The 26,467-nt window shown below is 46.7% G+C and overlaps 2 protein-coding genes across 3 annotated transcripts in view; one reads left to right on the top strand and one right to left on the bottom strand.

Moving 5' to 3' along the window:
* The window catches only part of FBXL20 (F-box and leucine rich repeat protein 20), a 99,576-nt gene extending 96,183 nt beyond the window's left edge, over nucleotides 1–3,393 (top strand). For both annotated transcript variants that reach the window (XM_048517321.1, XM_048517320.1), the window contains one exon: nucleotides 3–3,393. In XM_048517321.1, the coding sequence (XP_048373278.1) occupies nucleotides 3–110 (108 nt within the window). In that variant the 3' untranslated portion in view covers nucleotides 111–3,393. The remainder of the gene's footprint in view (nucleotides 1–2) is intronic.
* A 5,182-nt stretch (nucleotides 3,394–8,575) lies between these two features.
* LOC125444980 (transcription factor CP2-like protein 1) overlaps nucleotides 8,576–26,467 on the bottom strand; it is a 44,443-nt gene continuing 26,551 nt past the window's right edge. Inside the window, exons 11-15 of the mRNA XM_048517784.1 lie at nucleotides 23,260–23,350; nucleotides 20,125–20,207; nucleotides 18,655–18,800; nucleotides 9,504–9,555; nucleotides 8,576–8,747 (exon numbers count right to left, since the gene is read on the bottom strand). Of these exons, the coding sequence (XP_048373741.1) occupies nucleotides 8,710–8,747; nucleotides 9,504–9,555; nucleotides 18,655–18,800; nucleotides 20,125–20,207; nucleotides 23,260–23,350 (410 nt within the window). The 3' untranslated portion in view covers nucleotides 8,576–8,709. The remainder of the gene's footprint in view (nucleotides 8,748–9,503; nucleotides 9,556–18,654; nucleotides 18,801–20,124; nucleotides 20,208–23,259; nucleotides 23,351–26,467) is intronic.

Below are 26,467 nucleotides of genomic sequence, written 5' to 3'. Positions count from 1 at the left end.
AGACTCACTTACCCAATATTAAAGTCCACGCCTACTTCGCCCCCGTGACCCCCCCGCCATCTGTGGGGGGCAGCAGACAACGCTTCTGCAGATGTTGCATCATCCTATGACGCGGGAGCCGGTTTACTCTGCGCAAAATGAATAACTGAGTATTTAAATTGCCCTCCTAGAAGTAACAGCAAACACCAGTCTCTCCATGGAAAAGTATTGCTGGCGGTCCTTTGCCAGGGCCACTGGAAAGGAACGCAAAGAAGGGTGTTCGGGGGCTGGTTACAGAACTGGGTCCTCCCTTTTGCCGTATAGCTACACACTCGACTACACGTGATAGTGTGTACATACACACATGCAAGCTCTCTCTCACACACGTATACACATGTGCACATACACACACCTACCTACATGTTCCAGCCAGCAGAAGGACTGTGGAGCTGGGGAGCTGGATCAGTGAGATCCTTCCTTTTTTCCCCTTTAGGTGGATTGATATAATTATGAACCATTCCTACTGGGCATGCTCAGAAAAAATCGTGGGGGTGGGTGGGGAGAGAAGATAGGGAGGGGGGATCGTCATACAGATCGGAAGAATTGCTGCTGCTTGGCTGGGTGGGGTCAGGGCCTTTTGATACCAGAAACGGCAAAATGGCCCCTCTCTTCACCACAGGGGTGAGAACGGGCGTGATAATTGAGGGAAGGGAACAAGAATAATAAACTCTGAATCCTGTCTCCACTGTCAAGAGGGGAAGAAGTAAGCAAAACACGATAACCCTGTGGTTCTATTTTTTACTTCAGAAATATCATCCTTGTGTAAGGGAATGTTCAAACAGCGGCCATCGTGAGATATTGATTCCTGCGCTTCTGTACTTCTTCGTTTTCCATGCCGGCACAAACACTGAGCATGCTCATGTCGAAGGTTCAGCGATTTCTCTTCCTTGTTTCGTAGCATTTGACTCAGAGGCTTCCTAGATTGTTGTGACGATAAAGCTAGAAATCTGTAACGTCAGGTCTGATTTATTTTTCTTTTGTTTCCTTTCCTCTTTCTTCCTCAGAACCGCCAGTTTTTAAATGTCTAATTCTGAAATTGTATGAAATTATTGAACGTAAGATATATGTCGAGTTCATTTTTCTAAAACAAAAACAGAAAGGGGGGGGGGGATGTCTTTTGCCATCAAGCCAAGGTTTGAAAACACAATTGTGAAATGAGTTGAAGTGATAAAATCATGATTTTTTAATAGAGATTATTTTCCTTTTTTTAAAGAAAACCCGACCTCTCAGGAGAGACAAGCTCACAAATATCCCAGCTAAAGAACATGCAGCACATAAGCTGCACGAGTCCATTTTTAATAACCATACCCTTACACTGTTAAACCCATTTTTATACAATGTTTGGGTATACTATCAATTGTGAAGAACATTTACAAGTTGAATAAGGTGCAGAAATCTCAGACATAGCGGCCAGCTAAAAGAACAAGACCAGAAGCATTGGGTAAAATGTAGTCTAAGCATTCCTCCTTGTTTAAAAAGGAAATGTACCACCCCACCACCCCCTGTGCAAACAACTGGTCATTTCTGACCCATTGGTGATGTCACATCATAACATTTATTAGGCAGACTTTGTTTATGGGGTGGTTTGTCGGCACCTTCCCCAGTCGTCTACCCGTCACTCTCAGCAAGCTGGATGCTCCTTTTACCAACTTCAGAAGGATGGAAGGCTGAGTCAACCTTGGGCTGGCTACCTGCAGACGACTTCCATCGGGATCGAACACAGGTTGGGAGCAGAGCCTTGACTGCAGTAATGCAGCTGACCACTTTGCGCCTTGTGGATCTTGATAATCCCTCTTGTACATGTGCAAAAATGGTCCTGCAAGTCATGATATTTATGAATCCATATTCTGAAGCAAGAGTACCTTTGGTGAACGGACGCTGAAAGCAGAGGGCGTCTGAGAGGCATGAGGCTGACCGCTGTTACAGTCAGGTTAGCTGAGCCCAGTCCAGCAAGGCATTTCTCAGGCTCATCTGCTACCTTTGCAATACTAATCCTATGTGTCTGTCTTGAAAGTAGGAATGTATATTAACCATCTTACCTCTCCCAATCATCAATGACTTTTTTTAAAAAAAGTTTTGGGACCATAACTTCCATAAGGGACTTTTTAAAAAAGTACTAAAAATGAAGATTTTTGGCCTGACCCTTCTCTGATCGGTGAGCAGGTTGGCGTACGAAGTAGACTGGAATGTACTTGATGCAGCTGCCGAGATCTAAAGGAGGGCCAAGCAAGTTGGGAAGATTTAAAATGTAATATCCTGTGATCAGTATCTGTTCTCACAAGATGTGCCAAATCTGTTATCTAAATGAACAAAAAATCTGAGTTTTCCCTGCTCCTTTCAGTTCCAGCTGCTCAGCCTGATTACTTCAACACTGGCCATGCAGCACTCAGCAGAGTGAACACGCTCCTCAACCAGTACATTTGGAAAGGTGCAACTCACTCTAGGATTGCAGTCAGCAGAAGATTTGTTATTATAATTTTGCTAGTTAGCACTGCTGCCCCCTTTCTTCCTTATTTATTAGAAGCCAGGGAAGAAAACCCAAAATTGCATTGTCATCTGATCTTGTGCCCACACAGTAGTGGGTTATTCATCGGGGAAGCATTCATTCTGTGTGTCTGTCTGTCCGTCTTCAGCCATATCCTGTTATGTTCTGGAAGGCGTTACTTTGCAGCGTGTCATTTCCTGTGCCCTTGCAGATGGAGGGAAGGTGAAGGGAAGGAATGTGCATCTGAAGAACCTTGGGCTTGTGGAGAGCAGCAGAACCAATAGAATTTGATGTATTCTTAAGGTGTAATGCAACCCCATCAGAATATTGAAACCCTTTCCAAAGAACATCTATGGGTTAACCTTGCCCCATGTTTTTTTTAAGTTTATAAAAGTTTTTTTTAATTGAATATACAGACATGGCTGGGCCATGATTATTGTGGGGTTGGTGAAGATAAAGGCGGCGGGGGAGGGGAAGGTTTTGTGATGGTTCCTTAACTAGAGTGTCATTTTTAAAGAGGGAAGGATTTGGGGAAGGGTCTGAAGTCTTAATTTGTGGTCTGTTCACTTGGCTGAGGTTTGGGGCCAGAATTCAGAAAAGATGCTGCGGAGATGTTCAAGGGTTCTGGCCGGCCACAGCTTGGACTCTTTTGTTGCAGTTTCCTGTAGGATGGCAGAATCCTGCTGCTGCAATCTAAGCCATTCCTGTGAATCCTGCCACAGTTCTGGGGATGGTTAAATTCCACCAGGAAATCCATGACAAAGTTTCATTCTTAAAGCATCTTTTATTAAACAAAAAATATACTTTGTTCTTGGTGAGCTCAAGGACAGGATTGGCGATTTTTTAAATAAAATATTTAGGTCACCCTTCTTCATGACTCTTATTGGCTTCTTATGCCAAATTAAAAATACAACTTTGAACACAATTCTTCTCACAAGTTGCTTGGTGTTGGGTACTTTTGGCCAGTGTATGTTTTAAGAAAATTAATCACCAGACTATTTCTTTGTGGACAAATACATTGGACACATAGGTTGGCACTTTGCCTTTCAGCCCTTTAACAACATATTACACAGAGAAATCTGTAAAATGTTTTAATGATCCCATACTTTGTGCTTTCCCCTTTCCTGGACACTCAAGTGTGGATGCCAGTTATCTGAAAGCAAAACTATATATAAATATGTTTGTATACATGTAGCTTAATCTTTATTTTTTTCTTGTCCATATTACAGTATTGTTGTAATCCTGGCTAAATTTGTATTGTGGGAAACTTGCAAAAAAAAGAAAAATCCAAATCCTTGGCATTTTGTGGCTGTGCAGGACAATATGGTAACTATGGTTGGAGGAGAAAAAAGCAGAAGTTGTAATTAACTTTGCTCTTCAGATGGGATTTTTTTAAAATACAACCCATGGGTAGATCTGGGTCAGGATTGGGCAATCGATTCTGTGACTGAGTTCAAAGAACAAAAATGTATTGTTGAAGGCTTTCATGGCCGGATTCAACTGGTTGTGGTGGGTTTTCCGGGCTGTGTGGCCGCGGTCTGGTAGATCTTGTTCCTAACGTTTCACCTGCATCTGTGGCTGGCATCTTCAGAGGTGTATCACAGAGAAAAGTCTGTTTCACACTGTGCCTAGTGAGAAGGAAAAGTTTAGTGGGGTATATCCACCCTGGGACATGGACAATATACCCCACTAAACTTTCCCTTCTTACTAGACACAGTATGAAACAGACTTCCCTCTGTGATGCACCTCTGAAGATGCCAGCCACAGATGCAGGGTAACGAATAGGAAATAAAATCTACCAGACTTATATTACAACCAAGCCACTAACTCTTTAACAAAAATGTAATTTGTTACAGCAAAAAGTAAAGAGATGCACAATATAGAAAACCCATTATTGCTGAAGTTTTTAATACCCGAGAGGTATTCTGGAAGTAGTATTTCAGAGCTGTGGCCACGTTTGCAGCAAAAATAAGCAAGAATCCAGCAGCATCGTAAATACAACCAAGAATTCAGTTAGAAGAAGAGTTGGATTTATATCCCCCTTTCTCTCCTGTAAAGATACTCAAAGGGGCTTACAAACTCCTTTCCCTCCCCCCCCCCCACAACAAACACCCTGTGAGGTGAGTGGGGCTGAGAGAGCTTCATAGAGCTGTGACTAGCCCAAGGTCACCCAGCTGGCGTGTGTGGGAGTGCACAGGCTAATCTGAATTCCCCAGGTAAGCCTCCACAGCTCAGGCAGCAGAGCGGGGAATCAAGCCCTGTTCCTCCAGATTAGAGTACACCTGCTCTTAACCACTATGCCACTGCTGCTCCTTAGAAGACACTTTCATAAACTAGACACACACACACACGCACGCGGTCTAATGAGTTGCATTCCCAAAGCCCAACAAAAATAGGGTCCATCAATCCATACCCTTTTCAGTTCTTGAGAACCCTTCAATAGGATGGATATGTTTTAAAAAGGATCAGGGAGACTGAAGCATCTCTCACGCCATGAACTGAAGGCCCACACCAGCTTTGCTGACTTCAGTGGGCAGAGGGTGTGGCAACTACAGTTACATGCCAGGAATGCGAGACAAAAAAACAATTGAAGCCATCCAATTGAAAAGCATCAAAACCATTAGTTGGTGACGTGTCTCTGGCCTGAAATGAAGCAGGGCTTTTTGTGTTCTGTTTCACATCATGGGTTTGATCATGTTTTCAATTGGATGGCCTCTATTTTTTGCTCCTTCCCAGCCTGCCAGGAGCAGAACTGGTAGCACCAATTGCATGCTGTGTGATTGTGGGGTCAGCAAGTACTCTGCTGGGGATACTGACAGAGAGGCCTCAATATCCTGGCCAGAGAGATTTCCTTCAGCCCCTCCCTAAAAAACATTTAGACTTAAAGCCTGCATGTTTTGTTGTGCTGTTTTTTGTTTGTTCAGCCTATTTATAATGCCCACCTACCTTTTGATGGCTCAGCCCGAGACCCCCAGTTGGATTTTTTTTGGTTGGTCTTCTGGTTTGAGTTAGTCTTAAAAGTTATTACCTAGCATTTGTTTTTGAATAAACAAGACCATGTTGCCTTATCTGGTAATGTGAGATGGTAACTATTGTCAGGATCGCTGGTTTTCTCTACGGAGGGAAGCCAGGCTGCTTTGCTTCAAGACAAGCCAGTTTTGTGTGTTTCCACATTTACTGTGGCTTTGCCAAAGTGATCCTGGGGCTTGTTTCACACATTACACATAAGGGACCCAGATTTGCTGCAGAGCAGACCACATATCTGGCTGGTAGTTACATCCAATCATACCTCTCCAACAAATGTACCTAATACAGCCATTTGCCACATTCTCAGTTTATATTCTGAGATGTACACTTAGGATATAGGAGATAAAAGGTGATACAGCAGCTATAAAAGGTAATATAGCAGATTTCACATGGCCACGTGAGCTAAAAGACTGCAGCTCTGATCCAGCCAGGTCAGTTTTGTGCATACAGCAGCCTTATCCTCATTGTTTGCTCTGTAGGGTTCTGTAGATTTGCAGACATATCCACTGGCTACGCATGTCCCATGCAGACACTGAATTTTGTATCGTGACCTAGGTGTTTCAAAGAGATGGTTATACTATCAACAGGCCTCAGGTCCTGTTCTGTGCCTAAGGATAAGCATGTTGCCTGTGTTTGCACAAATGCATGATGTTATCTGACATAAAAATCGACATCTTTAGTTGTAACTACATTGCTTCACCCCTATGGTGCTGAACAATTTGAAGCCATTAAAAGACCTACCCAGTAGATGGCAGTAAGACACAGCTGTATTTCACACTAACCATTTTAATATAAAAGGCTTCGACAAATACAGCAATGTCAAAACAAATATTTTTGAACAAAATATTGCAGATAATACAATTGGAAATTGATCTAAGTGGCAGAAGGGCATATAAAATTTCGGGGTTTTTTTTTCTTCAAAAGTTACTGGTTCAGAATAAAGTGGGGTCAAGTTGTTTGTGTTTGCAGATACACTGTAAAGCAAGAGTCAGCTGCAACTTGCTTGGAAAGTAGCTGTCAATATTTGATGAACAGTGTGGCAAAAATGGAGGTTTTATCTCCTGTAATCTGAACGCATTCAGCAAAGGTAGGAAATGGTGGTTTTCAAAGCTTCTGTACCTCTTAACTGTTAGGGAGAACTGGCCTACTTTGGAAATGATCAGAAATGTAGAGCATTTGATGTTTTAGGAAATATATTATGGGGCTCTTCCCCGCAGTTGTGTGATGCTTGCTCATCCTGCACATCTCCATTATACATCATGGCAGTGATGGATCCGTCCGGCATCAGGCCTTCCCTCCCATGAGAGAAGCACCTACCGATGGCCTCTTACTACACAAGCCCCGGACGGCCTCCTGGCATCCACAACTGATAAACGGAACCACCAAGGCAGGTGGGGAGGTGTGGTGGCCTAAAGAATTGTCCGCATGTTTCAACAGATCAATCAATGTATCCTTTAGTTGTGGGTTGGGGAAGTCAGAGAACAGGAGAGGAGCCAGATCTAAGCAGGCCAACTCCCTGGTCAGCTCCAATGTGGGCTAGTTAGTGGCGTTCAGACAGCTGCACAGCCAGAGACAGGTGAATTATTTCAGCGACTTGGAGGTAAAGGACACTTCGGTGATATACTTGCAAGAAGAATGAGGAGAGTTAAGCTCCGTAATCTTTGTATTACCTGAGCAGATATACCCAAATTATGCTTGGATGGGCGTCTTGAATATTGTAAAATTACCCCACCCTCTTTTGGGGCAACAGTTGCAAGATCTAGCATCTTATACCTTGGCACTAGGCTTCTTTCAGACCTCATGATAAATCACTGTGGAGAGGTCAAACTCCAGTTACCTGTGATGTCTGAATGCTTTCAAGGTTTACTGGGTGGCATGAGAGTTAAGGTTAGGATTTAGTCATCGCAGCACATCGCCTTTCAGGTTACTATTCTAAACCAGATATCACCATTGTTGGCCTGTTTCCAAGTAAAGCAATACAGTGACGGGCATTTCGTACAGCTCATTTCAATCCATCAGTGAGTTGTCTCTGAAGCCCTCCGGCCATTGAAAACAGCACTGCTTCCTCTCCCTGGCCCGCCCCACCCCCCACCCCTTTTCCTCAGCATGTACTTTTTCACCTTTTAAAAAAACATTCTGAGATTTGTGCTGTAGCAGCATGGCAATTCAGTGCATCCAAATGCTGGTGATATAGCACTGGATTGCTATGTCACTAGCACTTGAGTGCACTGAATTGCTGCTGTGCTACAGCGTGAATGTCAGAACGTGGGTTTTTTTACAGTGAAAAACAGTGCACTACGGAAAAAGGCCGGGGGAAAGCTGCCCTTTCAGAAGCGCTCTGGGCATTTTAAACAGCACACAGCGGCGACTCAAAAGTGCAAGGAAAAACTGAAAACAAGAGAGCAGTTTTCATAAACCACGGCTGAGCCCTGGAATGCCAATAGGACACAAGCAGTTTTTACGTTAGCACCTGTGAGTAAAAACAGTTGTGTCTGAAATGACAGAAGAAATCTGTTGGCATCTGGCTACTAAAATGGGTTATAATGGCAGTTTTTGAAAGGGGGACTTAGTTGTGGTTTGTTAGGTTGTCTAAATTCAGAGTGCACTGAATAGGTCCTTGCAGGTGCCTAGACTCAGAGACAGCTGTATAGAGTGGATATCTTTCCTTGCGAGGTGGGAGGGGGACAGGAGGCAGAAAGTAGGCAAATGGGGGGCTCAGCCCAAGCAACAATCCATTGGTTATGTTTGATAAACAACAGTTTAAACAATTGGCAGCTGAGGGAGACTCCTGAACAAGTTCCATATTTAAAAAAAAATCAATGCTTTTTTAAAAAGCCTGTGCTATTTTCAGAGAGATCGCTATATTCTGCCCTGTGCAATGGAGACCTGGAATCTGATTTGATAACTGTGGCAACTCTCTGCTGTTTCCTCTGTCCACTAACAGTATTTCTGCAGCACCCCAGCTGTGCCAATTTTCTGAGCCAAGATGGCAAACTTGACAGTTGTCCTCCAATGAGGGGGAAGCAGTTTCAGTTCCAGATGTTGGAGGGTCTCTCCTTGGGAAATCTCAGGACACAGTGAGCTCGGTGTTGGTTTCGCTGCATCCGCGTTGGCACTGTTCTTGCGGTTCAACAGCAAGCCTTCTGGAAGATCCCAGTCTATTTCAGAACTAAGTGATAGCCTTCTGAATTCTGTGCTGTAGTGAGACAGGAGAGAAAACCTGTCACTAGTGAAGGGATTGAAACAGAGGGTGTTTTTGTTGTATGGAGCCATGGCCTGAATCCCTGGAAATTCTGTCACTCTAGAACCGATTCCCATATTTCAAAGTCCATGTGTTGTCCATGGGACTCTCGAAGGGTGCGTTCTAGGAGTTCCTACCTGGGGACTTAATTATCAGGGGTCTGCAACCCATCTGCAACTATGGGCTACATGTAAGTTTCCCCAGCAAGGCAAACAGTAGCCATCTGGGGCACCTTCCCAACAAACTTGCCCTCACCCTAACCTGTGCCTTTAATATACTCTTTCCCAACTCTCATTTTATGGAGTAGCAAACTCCAGGCTGAGGTGGCCAACCTATGGCGCTTCAGATGTTCATGGACTAAAATTCCCATCAGCCCCTGCCCTGGTGGAGCTAATGGGAATTGTAGTCCATGAACTTCTGGAGCGCCTTAGGTTGGCCACCCCTGCTCCAGAGCATCACACATATTACCCAATTGCAAGTCTAAGCTTTTGTGTTGTTGGATGCATGAAGTGTGATCCTCAGCTGGCAGACAGATATCAGATCTGTGCCATTTCTGTGCACAAAGCTCAAAATGATAAGCTGCGCATTTGCAAAATTGGATCCCACAGACGATGTATCTTCTTTCACTGCAAGAAGTGGACTCAACCCCCACCCCAGCGTATGCCCCAATTAATCTGTATATTTTCAAAGTAACACAGGAACCATGTTTACCTTTTGTTACGGATGCTATAAAGCATGACTCATCTGGGAGATTTCTGACCATCTGAAAATCAAACAAGAGAGCAAATGCAAGATTAGATGGTTAGAGTTGCCTGCTTCAGGTTGGGAAATTCCTGGAGATTTGAGGGCAGACTATGGGGAGGAGGTCAGCGTGGCAGGGGCTGATGGGAATTGTAGTCCATGAACATCTGGAGCACCGTAGACCGGCCACCCCTGGCATAGACGTAATACCACAGAGTCCATCCTCTAAAATTTCCATTTTATCCAGGGGAAGTGATCACTCTAGATTAGTTGCAATTCTGGGAGAACTCCAGGGCCTACCTGGAGGCTGGCAACCCTTGTCTATGGCCAAGCTAAGTGCTCATGACTATTATGCTTGCCCAGAGTGAGCACAGCACGGTGCCAGTTCAGCAGGTAAGGAGAGATCTGCAGCTCCTTTTTACTCTCTCAGTAAGACCTTTTAGACTTTATCCCCTAGATTACAAAGCAAGCAGAAGACACATTGGTGGGCTACAAGGTGCCTCTGGGTAGAATGGCCAGGTACAACCTGGCAGGGATCGGGTGGGGGGGCGGGGGAGAGGAGGAGGGTTGCCAGATCTAGGCTGAGAAACTCTTGGAGTTTTGGGGAGGACAGGGACCCACCTCGGTGGCGTGCAATGCTCTGGAGGCCACCCTCCAAAGTATCCATTTTCTGCAAGGGAGCTGATCTCTGCAGATTAGCTCTGAGGTCCATGGGGGTGGGGCAGTGGGAGCTTCTGGATTTGCTGCCTACATGCATCATTTCTGCCTCCACAGCTCTTGTGATGGTGGGTAGTGGCTGCAGCTCCCACCTACTGTGCCTGCTTTGTCACCCCCGCCCCTGCAGCTCACATAGCAGGAGAAGGTGCATCTCCCCTTCTACTGTAGGTGGGAGACATCTTAGATGGTGTCTTCTCCACCAATAGCAAGGAGACAGGAAGTAGTTTTAACTTTTAACGGGTCACTTCCCCTTCTTTGCCCTCGAGGCCATTTTCCGTCAGTATTTTTTCCTGCCTAGCAGGGAGGCTGTGCTTTTAGAGGCTCTCGCACTCTCAACTGTGTGTGTGTGATTTCTGGTACGCTTGTTACCGGCTTTTAGCGCAAATCTTCAGGCAACCAAAGGGGGAACTAAAAATCCCCCACAAACCTACTCCTGATCGAATTTGCCCGGAGGCAAAAAAGGCGGGAACGAGAAGATCCCGACCATTTGCGAAAATGGCGCTTCGGGCCCACGCACTTCCGCCACGAGAAGACTTCGCGGTTCGGTCACAGAGCTTAATTCAGGGCTACAAAAGGGGCTTAAGAAGTTCGACGTCCGAAACGGGCGTGAGTAAAGGCAGCCGGGCGCGCGGAGGGACCCCCGACGCCCAAGAAGGCAAAGAAAACGACGCTGCCGGGGAGCTTGACGCCTCACATAGAGTCAGCCGAAGCGGCGGGTTCCCAGACGAAGTCTCTCCTACCCTGACAGGGATTCGAGGCACTCGATCACCCTTACCTTTTCGGGATTTCTACCGCGGAGGCGGCAGAAGAAGCGCATAGCCAGCAAGGGCAAGTACCGGGGCCCCGGGAGAGCGGTGGGGAGGAAAGCGAAACGGAGCTCCAAGACGCTCCAGGGCAAACTCAGTCTGCTAACAGTGAACTGATGGCCTGGCAACAGGCGCCCCCTGCTGCTTTTGCACAAATGCTGCAGGAACAAATTGAAAAAGTCTTGGACGCAAGGGAACAACGCGCTTCTTGGCCAACAGACCTCAGTCTCAAATACTTAGAAATAAAAATACAATAGCCCCTTCCCATCGATAGAGAGATCCTCTTGTTTCACAAGAGGAGGAGGAGGAAGAAAGTGAGAGGGGAGATACAGGAGGAGGGGGATAGATTCTCAGATACGGAGGACCCAGTTACTGAAGCGGCTGAACAATCCCCACAATTCTTTAAACAGGAAGATATCCAATTATTGATAAAGAAAACGGTCTCGGCCCTGGCCCTGCACGACCAAGCAGACGCCGAAGAACCCCCTACCCCTGACCAAATTGACAAACCCTCAAAGCCCATCAAAGGCTTCCCTAAGGGAGACACCCAGTTACTTCTTCACAAGACTCAGAAGCCTGTGTTTTCCCGGTGCCGGAATATTTCTTTGTGAAGCGCATTCAGCGCGAATGGCTCAACCCCACTAACCGCAAGGGGCTGCCGCCATCTTATAAAAGTATATACCCACTACCACAGCAATTTCATGGCCATGTTAAAAGTCCCCTCAGTGAGAGGGCCCCAGTGGCAGTCCTGCATTCTGGGGCATTGGTGCCGAAGGAAGGAGACAGTAATATTAAGGACCCCTTAGACAGGAGATCAGAAGCTGCCCTACGCAGGTCCCACGACTGGCTGGCTGCCGCCATTAAGGCACTTCAATGCCTTCGCTTCCACTGTGTCCAGAGCTGCCATGGCCTGGCTCTAAACGGATCCTAGAGATGATCCCTGCAGAAAACACAGCAATCAGAGAAGGGATTGAAAGGGTTTTCCTAGCTAATGCTCCTCTATAGCAGACGCAACACTAGATCGCCAGATTGCCATGGCGCTGTGAACAATGGCCTCTAATACGGTGGCCAGGCTGCAGAACGCCTGGCTGCGCCCATGGCAAGCCGACATACTTTCCAAGAATGCAGTAGCAGCCTACTCCTACTACGGGGAACACGTCTTTGGCAAGGAACTAGAACAGGTATTAATTCAAACGAAAGAACCAAAAGAAAGCCATGCCGAAGACAGTCAGACAGGATAGGAACTCTGCCCAGGGAAATCGCACTACATTCAGATCCCAGAAAACACTACCTAGGTTTAACAGGGAGACCAATCGTCCCGCATGGCACAATCAGAACTCCTTTCGTGCCAAACCTACATTTAAGCCTTTCCACAAACAGGGAAAGCCCTTTAAACCAGGTGGAAACAAACAATGACTCCCGGGATATCCCGGTGGGGGGGCGGCTGTCCAACTTCCTCCCAACCTGGCAAGCCGCACATGTCGACCACTGGACACAAGAGGTGATCGCAACGGGTTATGTAATCGAGTTTACCAGCTTCCCCCGACACCTCTTTGTCCCGTCCCCCCTTTCAGCGAACCCAGAAAAAGCCCAAAGAGCAAAAAATGCAGTACAACACCTCCTGCAAATTCGGGCAGTGGAACACGTTCCCCCACAGGAGAAATTCTTAGGAACCTATTTGCTAGGACTTTTTTTTACAGTCCCTGTTGCTAACGGGGACTGCAGGGCAGTGCTGGAACCTATGATACGCCAACCACCATTCGGCTCCCAAAATTCAAAATGGAATCACTGAGATCCATCGCTCTGGCCCTAAGACCAGAGGGGAATTCCTCACCTCCCTGGATCTCCTGGAGGCTTACCTACACATCCCCATCAATCCTGCCCACAGAAAATTCCTAAGGTTCACGGTAGGAAAAGCTTCATTTTCAATTCCGAACATTACCGCTCGGGCTGGCCACAGCCCCCAGAACATTCTCCGTTGGGTTCCCCATAACGCATCATCCAGCTTCCAGGGAAGAGGGGATACACATCCACCCCTATTTAGACGACCTCCTAGTAAGATCAAAAACCAAACAACAAGGTCTGAGGGTCATCGCCAGAGTACAGAAAACTTTTCAACATTACGGCTTTCTGGTAAACACGGAGAAAAGCTCCCTCATCCCAAGACAGAAATTAGAACACCTGGGAGCAATCATAGACTCCTACAAAGAATGCACCCGTTTATCCCACCGGAAAAAAATCACAAGAATAATAAAGGCAACATCCACACTTCTGTCGGCTGCAAACCGGCCGTTGCTCCAACTGCCAAGTCTACTGGGACTGTTGATATCGGTAACCGATCTCAATCAATGGGCAAGGCTACATGCAAGACCACTGCAACTCTTCTTAAGGCCATTCTCAGCCTCCTCGACATCATCAGAAAAAGAGACAGAAGACTCCAACTGACATCGCAGGTCAGAGACAGCTTGAAGTGGTGGGCCAAACAAAGACAACCTCCAACTGGGCAGATGCTACTTTACACGACAAAAAGGCCCCAAATCTTCACAGACCTGAGCCTATCGGGCTGGGGAGCGACACTCAATCAGAAATTCGTGCAAGGCAAGTGGTCCAAGCAGGAAGCTGAAGCTTCCAATCAACTTGCTGGAGACGCAAGCAGTGTTCTTGGCACCACAACACTTTCAGAAGGAAATAACACTGCAGCACCTGATAGTGAGAACAGACAACATCTCAACCAAGATATACCTCAACAACCAGGGAGGGTCAGTAACCCTAAGGCTGTACAAGGAAGCGCTGGGTCCTCAACTGGATGGAAAAACACCTCCTGTCTATAGAAGCCTACTACATCCGGGGAATACAAAATGACAAAGCAGACGGACTAAGAGGGCAGCAAGTCCAGGAAAGCTTAATGGAGGTTGAACCCAGAGGTATTCCAATGGATCTGCCGACGCCTCGGCCAACCTAAGGTAGACCTGTTTGCCACAGCGGAAAACAAGCAGCTGCAGCTCTTCATGTGCAGATACACTCACCAGAGTGCTCTGGAGGTGGATGCCATATGCACTGTGGCCACAGGGAACTCCTATATCGCGTTCCCACCGTTCCTCGGCCATCACGCGCCTTCTACTTAAAAAAATAAGAGCGGAAAAGGCACAAGTTCATACTCATCGTACAAACAATGGCCTAGGAGAGACCGTGGGTACTCCACAATCTTAGAGATGTCAGTAGGAAACACCTTTACCACTACCGGTTTCCACAGCAGACCTTCTTGACGCAAGGGCCTCTCTCAGATCCGGACCCAGGTTGGCTCAAGCTGACTGCCTGGCATGTGAACGGAGAAAATTGAGTCAGAGAGGCTACTCTAAGGCGGTGTAACTAATACCATCCTGGCAGCCCGCAGACGGTCAACTATCAACATCTACAATGCCTCATGGAGAACCTTTCTTTCACTACAGTGCTGGTAGAGACTTCTGACCCTGAGGCCCCCTTCCATCCGCCACATATTGGCCATAGTTCCTGCAACAAGGATTCGAGAAGGGACTCATGCGCCAATACTGAGAAGACAGATCTCAGCAATATCGACGGTGTGTAGATCAGCAGAGGGTAACACAATTGGGTGCAGCCACATAGACGCAGTGAACTTCTTGGTGAGGTGTGAAACTCTCACAAATCCAATCGGCCTATACACAGGTTTCGGCCATGGCTACTCCACGCGGTGCTCACGGGTTCTGACCAAACACCCCTTCGAACTCATCCAAACTATCCCCCCCAAGGTGGGTGAGAATGAAAACCTTGTTTCTCCTGGCCATTACCTCGGCACGTAGGGTCTCAGAGCTGAGAGCACTATCCATCAACACAAAATTCTGCATATTCCACAAAGATAAAGTGATACTGCGTCTGGACCCAGTCTTTGTACCAAAAGTTCTGTCCAAATTCCATCTTCAACAGGAAATCGTGGTGCCTAACTTCATGCCTAACCCCTCACATCCAAAAGAGAAGGAGTGGCATACCCTAGACGTCCGGCGAGCACTCAAAGCGTTCATAATCAGGACTGAGGGCATACGCAAATCTGAAACCCTCTTCATCAACATTGCCTTGCCAAACATAGGGGCCCCTATGTCAACGGAAGGGCGATAAGTAATCTCACACTCAAAGCTACCATCATAGATAGCTCACAAAGCGGGTAGGCACTTGGGATTCCATCTGGTATCACTGTAACACCCCACCAGGAGGTAGGCAGCAACCAACGCTGCATACCGCAACATATCCTCAGTGGAAGAGAGATTTAAAGCCGCCACGTGGTCTTCGATTTCCACGTTCTCCAGACATGACAAACGGAACTCCCTAGCCGCTGCAGAGAAAGCATTCTGCCGGAGGGTGTTAGAAACACATCATCGGGGAGTAATGAGACTCCACCCTGGTTAGACACTGCTCGAGGGGTCCCATCTAAGATAAAGTCTCCTACCCAAGGTAGAAGGATCCATTGAATAATTTACTTCGTAGGGTCTTTCTACTGTAGGTAAGGGAGACATCTTGACCCCCCCTGGTCTCCATTATCCCCGATGCTAGCCTGAATGAATGAGTGTTTGAATTGAGAATTCGCTGAGCCTCATAAGTTATGTTTTTTATAGTTATTAGTGTTTCAAGTTATAGAACTGGTTAAACGGTCACTTCCAGATACCAACTACTAGGTCATGAGAATACTGACGGAAAATGGCCTCGAGGGCAAAGAAGGGGAAGTGACCCGTTAAAAGTTAAAACTACTTCCTGCCTCCTTGCTATTGGTGGAGAAGACACCATCTAAGATGTCTCCCTTACCTACAGTAGAAAGACCCTTCACAGTAAGTATTCAATGGATCCTTCTTTGGTGTCTGCTACACTTCTGGCTTTCATGGCAGGAATGGGAGGGGATGGAGATCCCACATGCATTACTGCCAGTTCATCAGCAATGGGGCAGGGAGGTGGTGGCTCTTATTTATTTATTTATTCATTCATTCATTCATTCATTCATTCATTCATTCATTCATTCATTCATTCCACTTTTATACCACCCTCCCCCAAAGGGCTCAGGGCGGTTTACAACATAATTACAGGCAAGTGGATAAACAGGATAAAATGCTAAAAATTAATACCAGTTAAAATGCAGCGCTCCAAATCCATAAATATTTAAAACAGATGGCGTTCAACCATTAACTCCTCTAACTCTGAGAGGGGAACAGCGGATCTTAGTTGTTAATGGGCACCTATCAGCAGCCAGCCTCCCCAAAAGCCCGGCGGAATAACTCGGTCTTACAGGCCCTGCGGAATTCATTTAGGTCCATAGCAGAACTCGGACAGCCTTGGAGGAAGAGCATTCCACCAGGCAGGGGCCAGGGCCGTAAAAGCCCTGGCCCTAGTGGAGGCCAGCCGCATCATAGAGGGGGCGGGGATCTCCAGTAGATTGGCCTCTGCCGAGCACAGAGACCGACGTGGGACATATGGGGCCAGACGGTCCCATTGCTGTTACTGTTTCCCTGCTCATCTATGTAATAATTGTTTATGTGCTTCACAAAGTAGTGGCTGGAGTTGGCATGATTTCCAGTTCCTAATTTCTGCCCACTGTCTGCCTAGTGTGGGTGAGACCGGGTCAGTGGAGGTGCATGGTCTATTTAAAACACCCCTCCCTAATGTTTAAACCACTTTCCACACTTTTCAGCAAGCTGGAGGTTCCCACAAGATTGTAGAAAGATCTTTTGCTCTAAGCATGGCCCCTATCTGTGGATGTAAGTATCCAGAGATGGGCCATGTTGAGAAATAGATATATTGATGATGCAAATGCAGCAGGAGAGGATAAATTGTTTCAGCAGCCAGAATCTGCCCGTGGACTCAGTTTCATTTCTGTGCACTAGAAGGACCTCACACACCCCTGCACTGGGTTTCTGGCAATCTGGCTCACACATTCATGGTCCCTCTGGCTGGCATGACTTTCACTGGCTGACAAGTACTGGCTAGTTAAGCCCCATGGGCCTTTATTTCACCTCACCCACATCAAAATGACAAGGTCTTGTGTCACCTTAAATGGGAGTCCGAGTCCAGATGGGCAGAGGCTTTCTCTGGAGACAGCCTGGGTGTTTATCTGGCCCCACATTTCAACCATCCTGTCTGAAGCAGCCACAGGCAGCCTCTCTGCAAGAGTCCTTGGCCACCTTTCTCCAGCCTCAGGCAGCTTCTCTCTGCTGTCTCTTCTTTGCGGCTAATTGTCCATCTGCCCACAGAGACAGGGGCACCGGAGATGGAGAAAAGAAACCCAGAGAGGCAGCCAGGCTCTGAACAGGTAGTCCAGTGGCACCCACTTCTCTGTTTAATTTTAGGAATTGAGGAAGGCAGCCAGGAGCTTCCGCTTTTCTGTGTGTTCCCCTTTCAGCCCTCTCTGCCGACTGAAAGAGGTACTTCAGACTCATCAGTGGTCAGCCTCCTAATTGAGGTCAGGCTCTCAATCCGGTTGAGAAATGCTGCCCCTGACTAGCTCTGCTCTGGTGGTCTAGTCCCCCATTGGAGAGAAGAGGCAATGAAGGCAAGCACATAGGGGGTAACCAGGTGGGGACAGGAGGCTGGTGGCAGGAGGAATAGTGACACACACACACACACACACACACACACACACACACACACACACACACACACACACACACACACACCAAGCCACTTCCACAGGCAGCTGCCTCTGTAGGTCTTGTTACAGACTGAAGTTTGACACAAGTGATATAGCTGGCTCATGCATGCACGTGCGATGCACTCTGCGGAGTGACATTCGTTACTTCTCTGCCTAACCTGGTCTGCTATGTGTGGCCTCAAAGCAAGACAACTGTCTATGTAAATTCCTTGCCCCCATGCAAAACCACAGCTCCTGGGTGATATGCGCAGGGGCCGACACTGCGCCATAAAAACCTAAGCCAACCAGTCTGGGTAATGCTGCCAGTGGTGTAGGGCCTGCTCAGTTCAGACCTGAGCCACAGCAGCAACTGAAAAGGCTGGAGGGCCAGTCCACCCGGGTTTGGTTGCATGGATGCCACAGAGACATTGCATGGAAACAAAGGTGCAGGAAAGCTTGCACAAACCCCATGTGAGGAGCCATGCTAACAGGACCAGGGCCTCAAGGAGTGAATACAAAGACCCAGAGCTAGCCCAGATCACCCGTCAGCCTGCTGTGGTGTGAGTTTAGGTCTGGCAACAGGAGCCAGCTGATTAGGTGAGGAAATCGCTCACTGTCCAAGGGGAGATCAAACTGAGCAATGGAGAGCTTCGTCCTTCAGGCTGTGGTCTGATTCCATCAAAATCTCCCACAACCACCATGCGAAGAGGGGTCACCTCTAAATCCCTAAATAAATCACTGCCAAATATGCAGGACTGGCAAGCCCTTTGGGTCACCAGTGTTTGTCTCGGTGTTTGGGAGATAGGAAGACCCCCCCCCCCCTTTTTTTTTCTCTAGTGAAATATCAGAGAAGTCGGCTGTGTAGCACCAAGTACATCTAAGGTTTCTTGTTGCTGTAGAGATTTTGAAGGAGCTCAGAGGGGGAGGGTTTCCCTGTCCTCAAATTTCCCTGTCCTCAAAGGTTTCTCCATACCTGGTCATTCACTAGGATGTGAATTCCTGCAGGTCCCTGTCTGGAAAGCTGCTGGATTTGATTGGCTGGGAGGCTGAGCAGTTCAGCCAGCTTATTGGTCAGCTCCGTAGCAGTTAGTTCTTCCAGATACAACTCTTGGTAAATGTCTTTTCAGGCATGGGAAAAGCAAAAGAAAAATTGAACTTTAAATAAAGATATTGAAATTGGTGCATATTTTTAAAAGGCAAGCCAGAGGCCTGTTCCAATCCCCTCCCCCACAAATCAAATTCCTATCCCAAACCAAGATTCTACCGGACTCTAAAGTAGGGTCCGTGACATTACACCTGGGGGTGCCACAGTGCCTGCTGAGACCTTTGCTGCTGCCCCCCCCCCCCGTGTTTTAGGTGGGTGGGGTGGATTTTGCACAGCAGGAAGAAGAGTTGCATTTATATCCCCCCTTTCTCTCCTGTATGGAGACTCAAAGGGGGCTTACAAACACCTTTCCCTTCCCCCCTCACAACAAATACTCTGTGAGGTGGGTGGGGCTGAGAGAGCTCAGAAGTACTGTGACTAGCCCAAGGTCACCCAGCTGGCATGTGTTGGAGCACACAGGCTAATCTGAATTCCCCAGATAAGCCTCCACAGCTCAGGCAGCAGAGCGGGGAATCAAACCCGGTTTCTCCAGATTAGAGTACACCTGCTCTTAACCACTACGCCACTGCTGCTCCTGATAGGTTTCTGATAGGCTGCGCAGATTTTTGTTTTTGCATTTCTAGTTCTTATTGTTTTTGGAAACAACTAAAAATATATACACACAATTGTACTATGAGGGGGAAAGGGAGAGCTCCCAATTTCTTCTGTGCCAAATATAAACGCAGTTAAAATTTTACCACTTGCTCCCTAGTTACAATTATGAGATTATAATTCAATTATTTCTTATTATGAGTAGGATTCACACTTGCTCTGTTATGTCCCATTTTCTTATTCTCCTTGTTCAAATCCACAAATGAGCAGGTCGTTTTTCTTCTGCTTTAAGCAAAAAAAATCTATCTTTTTAAAAATGTTGCTTTGCCAACAGTGGCACAAGGATCTAAGCTGAATTTCTCAAGTTCTATTTATCAATTTGTACCTTGCCCTCCCTCAGAGGGCTCAGAGCGGCAAACAACAATATAACAATATAAAACAGCACAAACAACAACTGTCAAAAAAACCAATATAACAATATAAGAACAATATAATAATAACAATGCAACCTGTGTCAATTATTTTGCAGCTGGCTCTGCCTCCTGAGGCAGCCATTTTGTGGTGGCCATTTTGTGGCTGTGCCTACCCTATTGTGTCAGAATTCCAAATGTGCCAGCAGGCTCAAAAAAGGTTGGGGCGCCCTGTCCTAAGGGGAATGGCTAGATTCACCCCCATCCCACCTGTACCCCTGCAGGACTTTGGCAAATGGATATTCCACCAGGCATTTGATGAAGGAACTAGACTTACCAGGCACAGGTGTACTGGGACTGTTATCCCCACTTGCTTCTGTCTCCCTGGATATGTAAAGGATGAGTCGAGGACGCACGCTCCTACGGGACGGAAAGGGAACTTAATCGTGGTCTGCCACTTAAGACCTGGTTGTCAGTCAGGATGCTCCAGAGTTTGCCCCAACAGGGGGCCTTCGAGCAGGTATTCTCCCAGCCCCAGCAGCATTACCTGTGACCTGGGAAGCACAATGTTCACTCCCCTTTGCAAGATAGTTGTAGGGATTACTGAGATAAAGCAAAATGCCCCTGAATGCTCTAAAAGCGTTATTTGCATGCTATCAGCATCCACATTTTAATTTTTTTATTCCTCACTTGGACTCATGATGAATTAGCCAGAGTGAGTCAGAACAATCAACCAACTGGCACATTCAGCAAACAGCGCATTGTAGACGTCTGTGTGAGGGAAGGTAAGCTGTGTGTACGCAAGAAAATACATTAAAACAGCCAGGGCCGTAATAACTCATGGCCTGGCCCCTAGACTCTCAGGTACATGGGCTCCCTCTGTGCTTCAGTCTTTCACCCGGCTCCAGCTGGTCCCAACAGCTCATAGGAACATTCGAGCGCATGCGATCAAGATCACAACCAGATTGAATTGCTCATGGAGGTGTAATAAGGGAGGAGGCGGCATGATGTCACAACACTGACGCTAGTCTCCCCCCACACCTTTGACTCAAAACAAACCTCAGCTGACTGCGACTGTCTCTTGCAACTCCTCTAGATTATTTTTTTACGTAATTATTATTTCTTAACGTAAAAGCCACCTGTTCAGCACATGGCTGTACGAAAAGAGATTGCAGAGATTCTATAACATTGCACAGGTAAGTGGAGAAGTTTACAATAAACGTTTCATAGAAACAGACTAAAATGGGTGGAAGAGTAGATGCGGACTGAAACGAAGCATCTTCCTTCTTTTATTGCCTGAATATTGGAATAGAGATATTGGCTAAAAAGAAACTGGTAAGCAATATGGGATTAAAATAATGTGTGTGTGTGTGTTTATATATAATACATCTACATAGACAGATATAGATACACACACACAAGAGTATATATAGTATAGTATAGATACACACACACAAGAGTATTTATCCATATATATATGGATAAATACATATGTATACATTTTGCCACAGTGCAGAGTGCAAAGTGCCTTTAACCATTGGATCCTTGGGACACTGGTAACAGTGATAGAAATAATAGATTATACTGTTTTAAGCCATAGATAGACAGACTGACTGACGGAAAGATGGACAGATATATGCATATTTAGTCACAAGAACTATATTAGAGTAACTTATAATTCACCATATATGTAAGAATCATATACATTAGCTAAGGAAGTTAGAAAAGGGATTTTTGGGAAAAACACAGAAACGGCTGACTCTGCCGGAATGTAGAAACTACTGATAACGCGTGGTTGTTATGGTAGTCAGAAGTAGAATAAGTATGATATGAAATAGAATAAGTATGACTTAACCATATTCCCAAATATAGAAAGCTTTGGGAGGGGGTAAAGATTAAGAGCATGACAGGCAATCTGTATGTCTTCACAGCCCAACTAATGGATAATGTTAGAAAAGTTGCTTGGGAGGGTTTAATAAAAAGAGTGTGTAAATCATGTTTGCGAAAAATAGAGCTCTGAGACTCCTCCCTGAAGCTCACAGGAGAGCTCCTGAAACTGTAGTTTTGAACAAATAAAACTTTGAAACAGAGGAATCTTTTGGAACTGGTTTATCTCTGCCTATCAACAGTGCCTTAGCTAAATAAATAAATAAAAGACAGGTTCTGGTCCCTGGAGACTCTAGGCCCGTGGTGGCGAACCTTTGGCACTCCAGATGTTATGGACTACAATTCCCACCAGCCCCTGCCAGTATGGCCAATTGGCCATGCTGGCAGGGACTGATGGGAACTGTAGTCCATAACATCTGGAGTGCCAAAGGTTCGCCACCACTGCCCTAGGCTTTATCTGGGTCAACTGTATGGATATGGCCCTGAAAACAGTATGACATTTTATAAGGCATCTTGTTAAACATCACTCCCTTACAGTTTTCGGTTAGTTACACGTCCCCTGGCAGCCATTTTATGGTTGACTCCACCTCCTGGGGCAGCCATTTTATGATTGCGCCCACCCACCACCCTGGGTTAGAATTACTAAAGTGCCCACGCTGGGGATCCCTGCTCTATCCCATCCCCAGATTCGGATCAGGATCTCCAGAGCTGGGTATTGTCAGCCTAGTGGCAAAAATCAGCCATGCTTAATTTGCACAACAAGGTGCAGGACGTGCAGCTGCACAGATGTTCTTGTTTCGAATCCCAAACAAGTGGCAACAGACTCTGGTTCTGTTTTAAATCAGGGAGAGAAACTCTTTGTAGGCTCAGAGGCACACATATTACTTTCCAAGGCTGAACTGTTAGGAAAATTAGGTTTAGGTATTAATAATTCTAACTGTTAAGACTGGAGAGTGCAGGAAGGCTGTGGAAGGGTGCGGGGGTAAGCTGGATACTGTTGAGGAGCAAATGAGTGACAATTTATATCAAAACAGATGCTCGAGGGGTCAGAGATGTATGGAGGTGCCCTTCTTTGCCAGGAAACCTATTTTTCATATGGTGGACTTGCAGGTAGGTTGACTACTCAATAGGGGAGGACAGCCCCTACAAGGACACCCTCATGTGGTAGAGCTCGCTTCACCCTCATTTACCTCAATCAATCAATCACCTTTATTAGGCATAATTTAAAATAAAATAAATAAAATATATTAAAAGGGGAGGAAAACAGAATAAAACCTAATCAGGTTAACTAAGTTTTGTTCAGGGCCAAAGCAAGAAACTTTGCTACATCCTCAGTCCGTTTAGAATAACGACTGTTGAGGAGTATCTGAGTCTTAACCCTCCTCGTTTAACTCTTAGGAGTTCATTTCACAGCTGAGCCATGGTGAAATTGCGCACTGTCGCTCAGCTGGGAAGCAGGAAAAACATGGGGGTTTGCTGGGCCTGGCATGATAGATGTTCTGTTTTGGGGTGTTTTTTCTCTCTCCTGAGAGTGCATCTTGCTGTGATTTTGAAAATTAAACCATCTCTCCTTCTAGTTCCATACCTGGCTTTCAAGGCATTGGAAAGTCGAATGCCATCTGCGGTGCCACAGATCTGCACAAGGTCGCTGCGGGAAAGCTTTAACAAATCGGCTCCTGCAGGAGAAAGAGCAGTTTGACAGGCAAAATCATTCTTGTTCAGAATTGATGCAGTTGGAAAAGGGAACATTTCCCTTGGCAATGGCACCAGGAATACCGGTAAAACAAACTTGCTGAATAGCTGCATTTCAGTGTTGAGGTCTTGGTTCTGATCTGTCAGGATATGGAAGTTCACTCACACGCACGCGCACACGCACGCACATGCACAATTTAGAATTTATTCTTCAAAATTGATCAGAAAAACGAAATCTAAATCAGTTTATTAATTAATAATCTTTAAACAGGCCGGGAACAAGATTCCAAAGGACTGAGGAGAGCTGCATCCTACAGGCATACCCAGAGTGGCTCTGCTTTCACATGTTCCTCAGAAATGGAAATACAAGTGCAGTTGAAAGTAGAGTTGCCAGGTTCCCCCAGCCCCTGGCAACGGATGGGGGCGGGGTGAGGCTACCAGATCCAGGTTGGGAAACTCCTGGAGATTTGGGGGTGGAGCCTGGGAAGGACGGGGACCTCAGTGGGGTGCAAGCGGGCCACAGAGTCCCCCCTCCAAAGCAGCCATTTTCTCCGGATCTCTGTAGTCTGGAGATGAACTGTAATTCTGGGGGATCCCCAAGTCCCACCTGGAGGTCGGCATCCATTGTTGAATGTGGCTAGAGCAGGGGTGTCCAACTCTGGCGCTTCAGATGTTCATAGACTACAGTTCCCATCAGCCTCTGCTGGCATGGACAATTGGCCATGGCAGCAGGGGCTGTCAGGCTCACTCCGTAATCCATCAGTTTATCAGGCGCCCGGAGTTAAACTCACCCCTAGGGCTAGAGCATCCATATCCAACAGCCAAAGGCTCTGTAGAAGTGGATTGTAGCACACACAGGAGACCGAGAGAGCCAATGTGGTGTAATGGTTAGAATTCTGGACTAGGACCTGGAAGGCCCGAGTTCAAATTCCCACTCTGCCATGGATTCATGCTGGGTGGCCCTGTGTCAGTCACACATGCATGTCTTGTCAGCCCAACCTACCTCACAAGGCTGTTGTGAGGACAAAAGGGAGAACCAGGGAAACTGCGGGTGAGTTTCTTGTAGGGTAGACAAGATAAAAATGAATAAACTGCAAAAGAGGGAGAACAGTTTTGGTCAACTGCTGCTTCTTAACCAGCCTTTGCCCAGTCAGAAGAGGCAAGAATTCAGCTACCTCATGGCTGTGTTTACCGCGTCAAGCACCAGGTCTATATTGCTGACAGAGGAGTGGCTGAGCAGTGGGGTGTTCAAACTGGCACACAGATCAGAGTTTGCCCGCTGGCATCTTTAGGGAAAGGACCTCAGGTGACAGGATTGGCCAAGACTGTGGACTGCTAATGAGAGAGGTGGGGACACTAATAGTAAACCCATCATTTGGTGCAACCCAAGAGACACACCCAGTGGGCTGCTGTGTGTATGTGTATGTGCGTGTATGTGCGAAAAAAGAATGAACAAACATTCCACTGCATAAAAAAAAAATTCACTTCATATCGACATCTCCCTGATTTTGAAGCAAGCTGATCGCCTGGAGGTGTCCAAGAGACGAGCAGTTCTAAAACCTCACCAATGCTGGTACGCAATCATGCTTACCCCGGAGACCTGAGCACAACGGCAGAGGGCGACCACATCCAGGAAGGAGAATATTCAGGGCCATGTCACAGTGAGATGAGTGTCATGGAGAGAAACACATCTTCCCATTCCATGCCTCTGCAGATGCCAGCCATAGATGTGGGTGAAACATTAGGAGCAAAAACTACCAGACCGTGGCCAGGCAGCCCGGAAAACCCACAGTAGCCAACAGTCCTTTGTCTTAAAGCTCTGAATTGCTTTTCCTCTCATAATTAACTCATAATTAACTTTTTTTTAAAAGTCAAGCCATGATGGAACTATGGGGTGGGGCGAGGGCCAGTACTTATGGTTGGATCATGTAGGAATTCCAGTCCTTGCAACATTATTTCCAGTTCCAGTTCCGCTTCTCAGGTATTTCTGAATCAGTTCAGACATTAACTTTAAATGTAGTTCGTTCACCTTCTCTGAACCAGTTCCAAGCTGTATGTCAAGTAACCTGATGTCAAATGTCAGCAAAACTCCTAGAGCAGGGGTCTGCAACCAGGGGCTGATGGGAATTGTAGTCCATGAACATCTGGAGAGCCACAGGTTGCCGACCCCTGTCCTAGAGCATGTACAATCAGTGCACAGAAACACTAATTTAACAATATCATTTTCAAGTTAAACCCTTATTGCATTCATTTTGTAGGTTTGCTATTATTAAATGCATCTTGTGCTTGAAGAAGAGAAGAAGTGTTGGATTTATAACCCCCCTCTCCTGTAAGGAGACTCAAAGGGGCTGACAATCTCCTTTCTCTCTCCCCCCCACAACAAACACCCTGTGAGGTAGGTGCGGCTGAGAGAGCTCCAAAGAACCGTGACTAGCCCAAGGTCACCCAGCTGGCGTGTGTGGGAGTGCACAAGCTAATCTGAATTCCCCAGATAAGCCTCCACAGCTCAAGCGGCAGAGTGGGGAAACAAACCTGGTTTCTCCAGGTTAGAGTGCACCTGCTCTTAACCACTACACCACTGCTGCTCCTTATCTGAAAGAATATTGAGATCATGACATGAACCAGCCAAGCATTTATTAAAATCTGAGACCCACGTTGAAAATGCCTCCTTATTTATATATTCTTTATTTAAAATGTTTAGACTGGGGGTGTCAAATTCATTAACGAAGGCATAAATATGACTTGGTTGGGCCAGGCGGGGGTGGGGGAAGTAGCGGCCTCAGTTGATGAACTCCCAACAGGCTCATCAGCCCAGATCAGCACTATGGGAGGTGTTGGCATTGGGAGGGGTGGCTGCCTCAGCTGGCGAGCCCACAGCGGGATCACCAGCCCAGATTGGCAATGGGGAAGGATGGCTTGCCAGGAACAATCAGGAATGGGATGGGTGGGCTTCTGGTCTGGCAAGCCCACAGTAGGCTTGCTAGGCCAGACTAGGAACGGGGTGTGTGGGTGCTTGGACTGAGTGTGAGAGAGTGTGTGTGTGTGTGTGTGTGGGTGCTTGGACTGAGTGTGTGTGTGTGTGTGTGTGTGGGTGCTTGGAC

The sequence above is a fragment of the Sphaerodactylus townsendi genome, linkage group LG15 (genome assembly GCF_021028975.2).
Source record: "Sphaerodactylus townsendi isolate TG3544 linkage group LG15, MPM_Stown_v2.3, whole genome shotgun sequence".
NCBI lineage: Eukaryota > Metazoa > Chordata > Lepidosauria > Squamata > Sphaerodactylidae > Sphaerodactylus > Sphaerodactylus townsendi.
The sequence above is the reverse complement of the archived record's forward strand: the minus strand, read 5'-3'. Positions and strand labels throughout refer to the sequence as shown.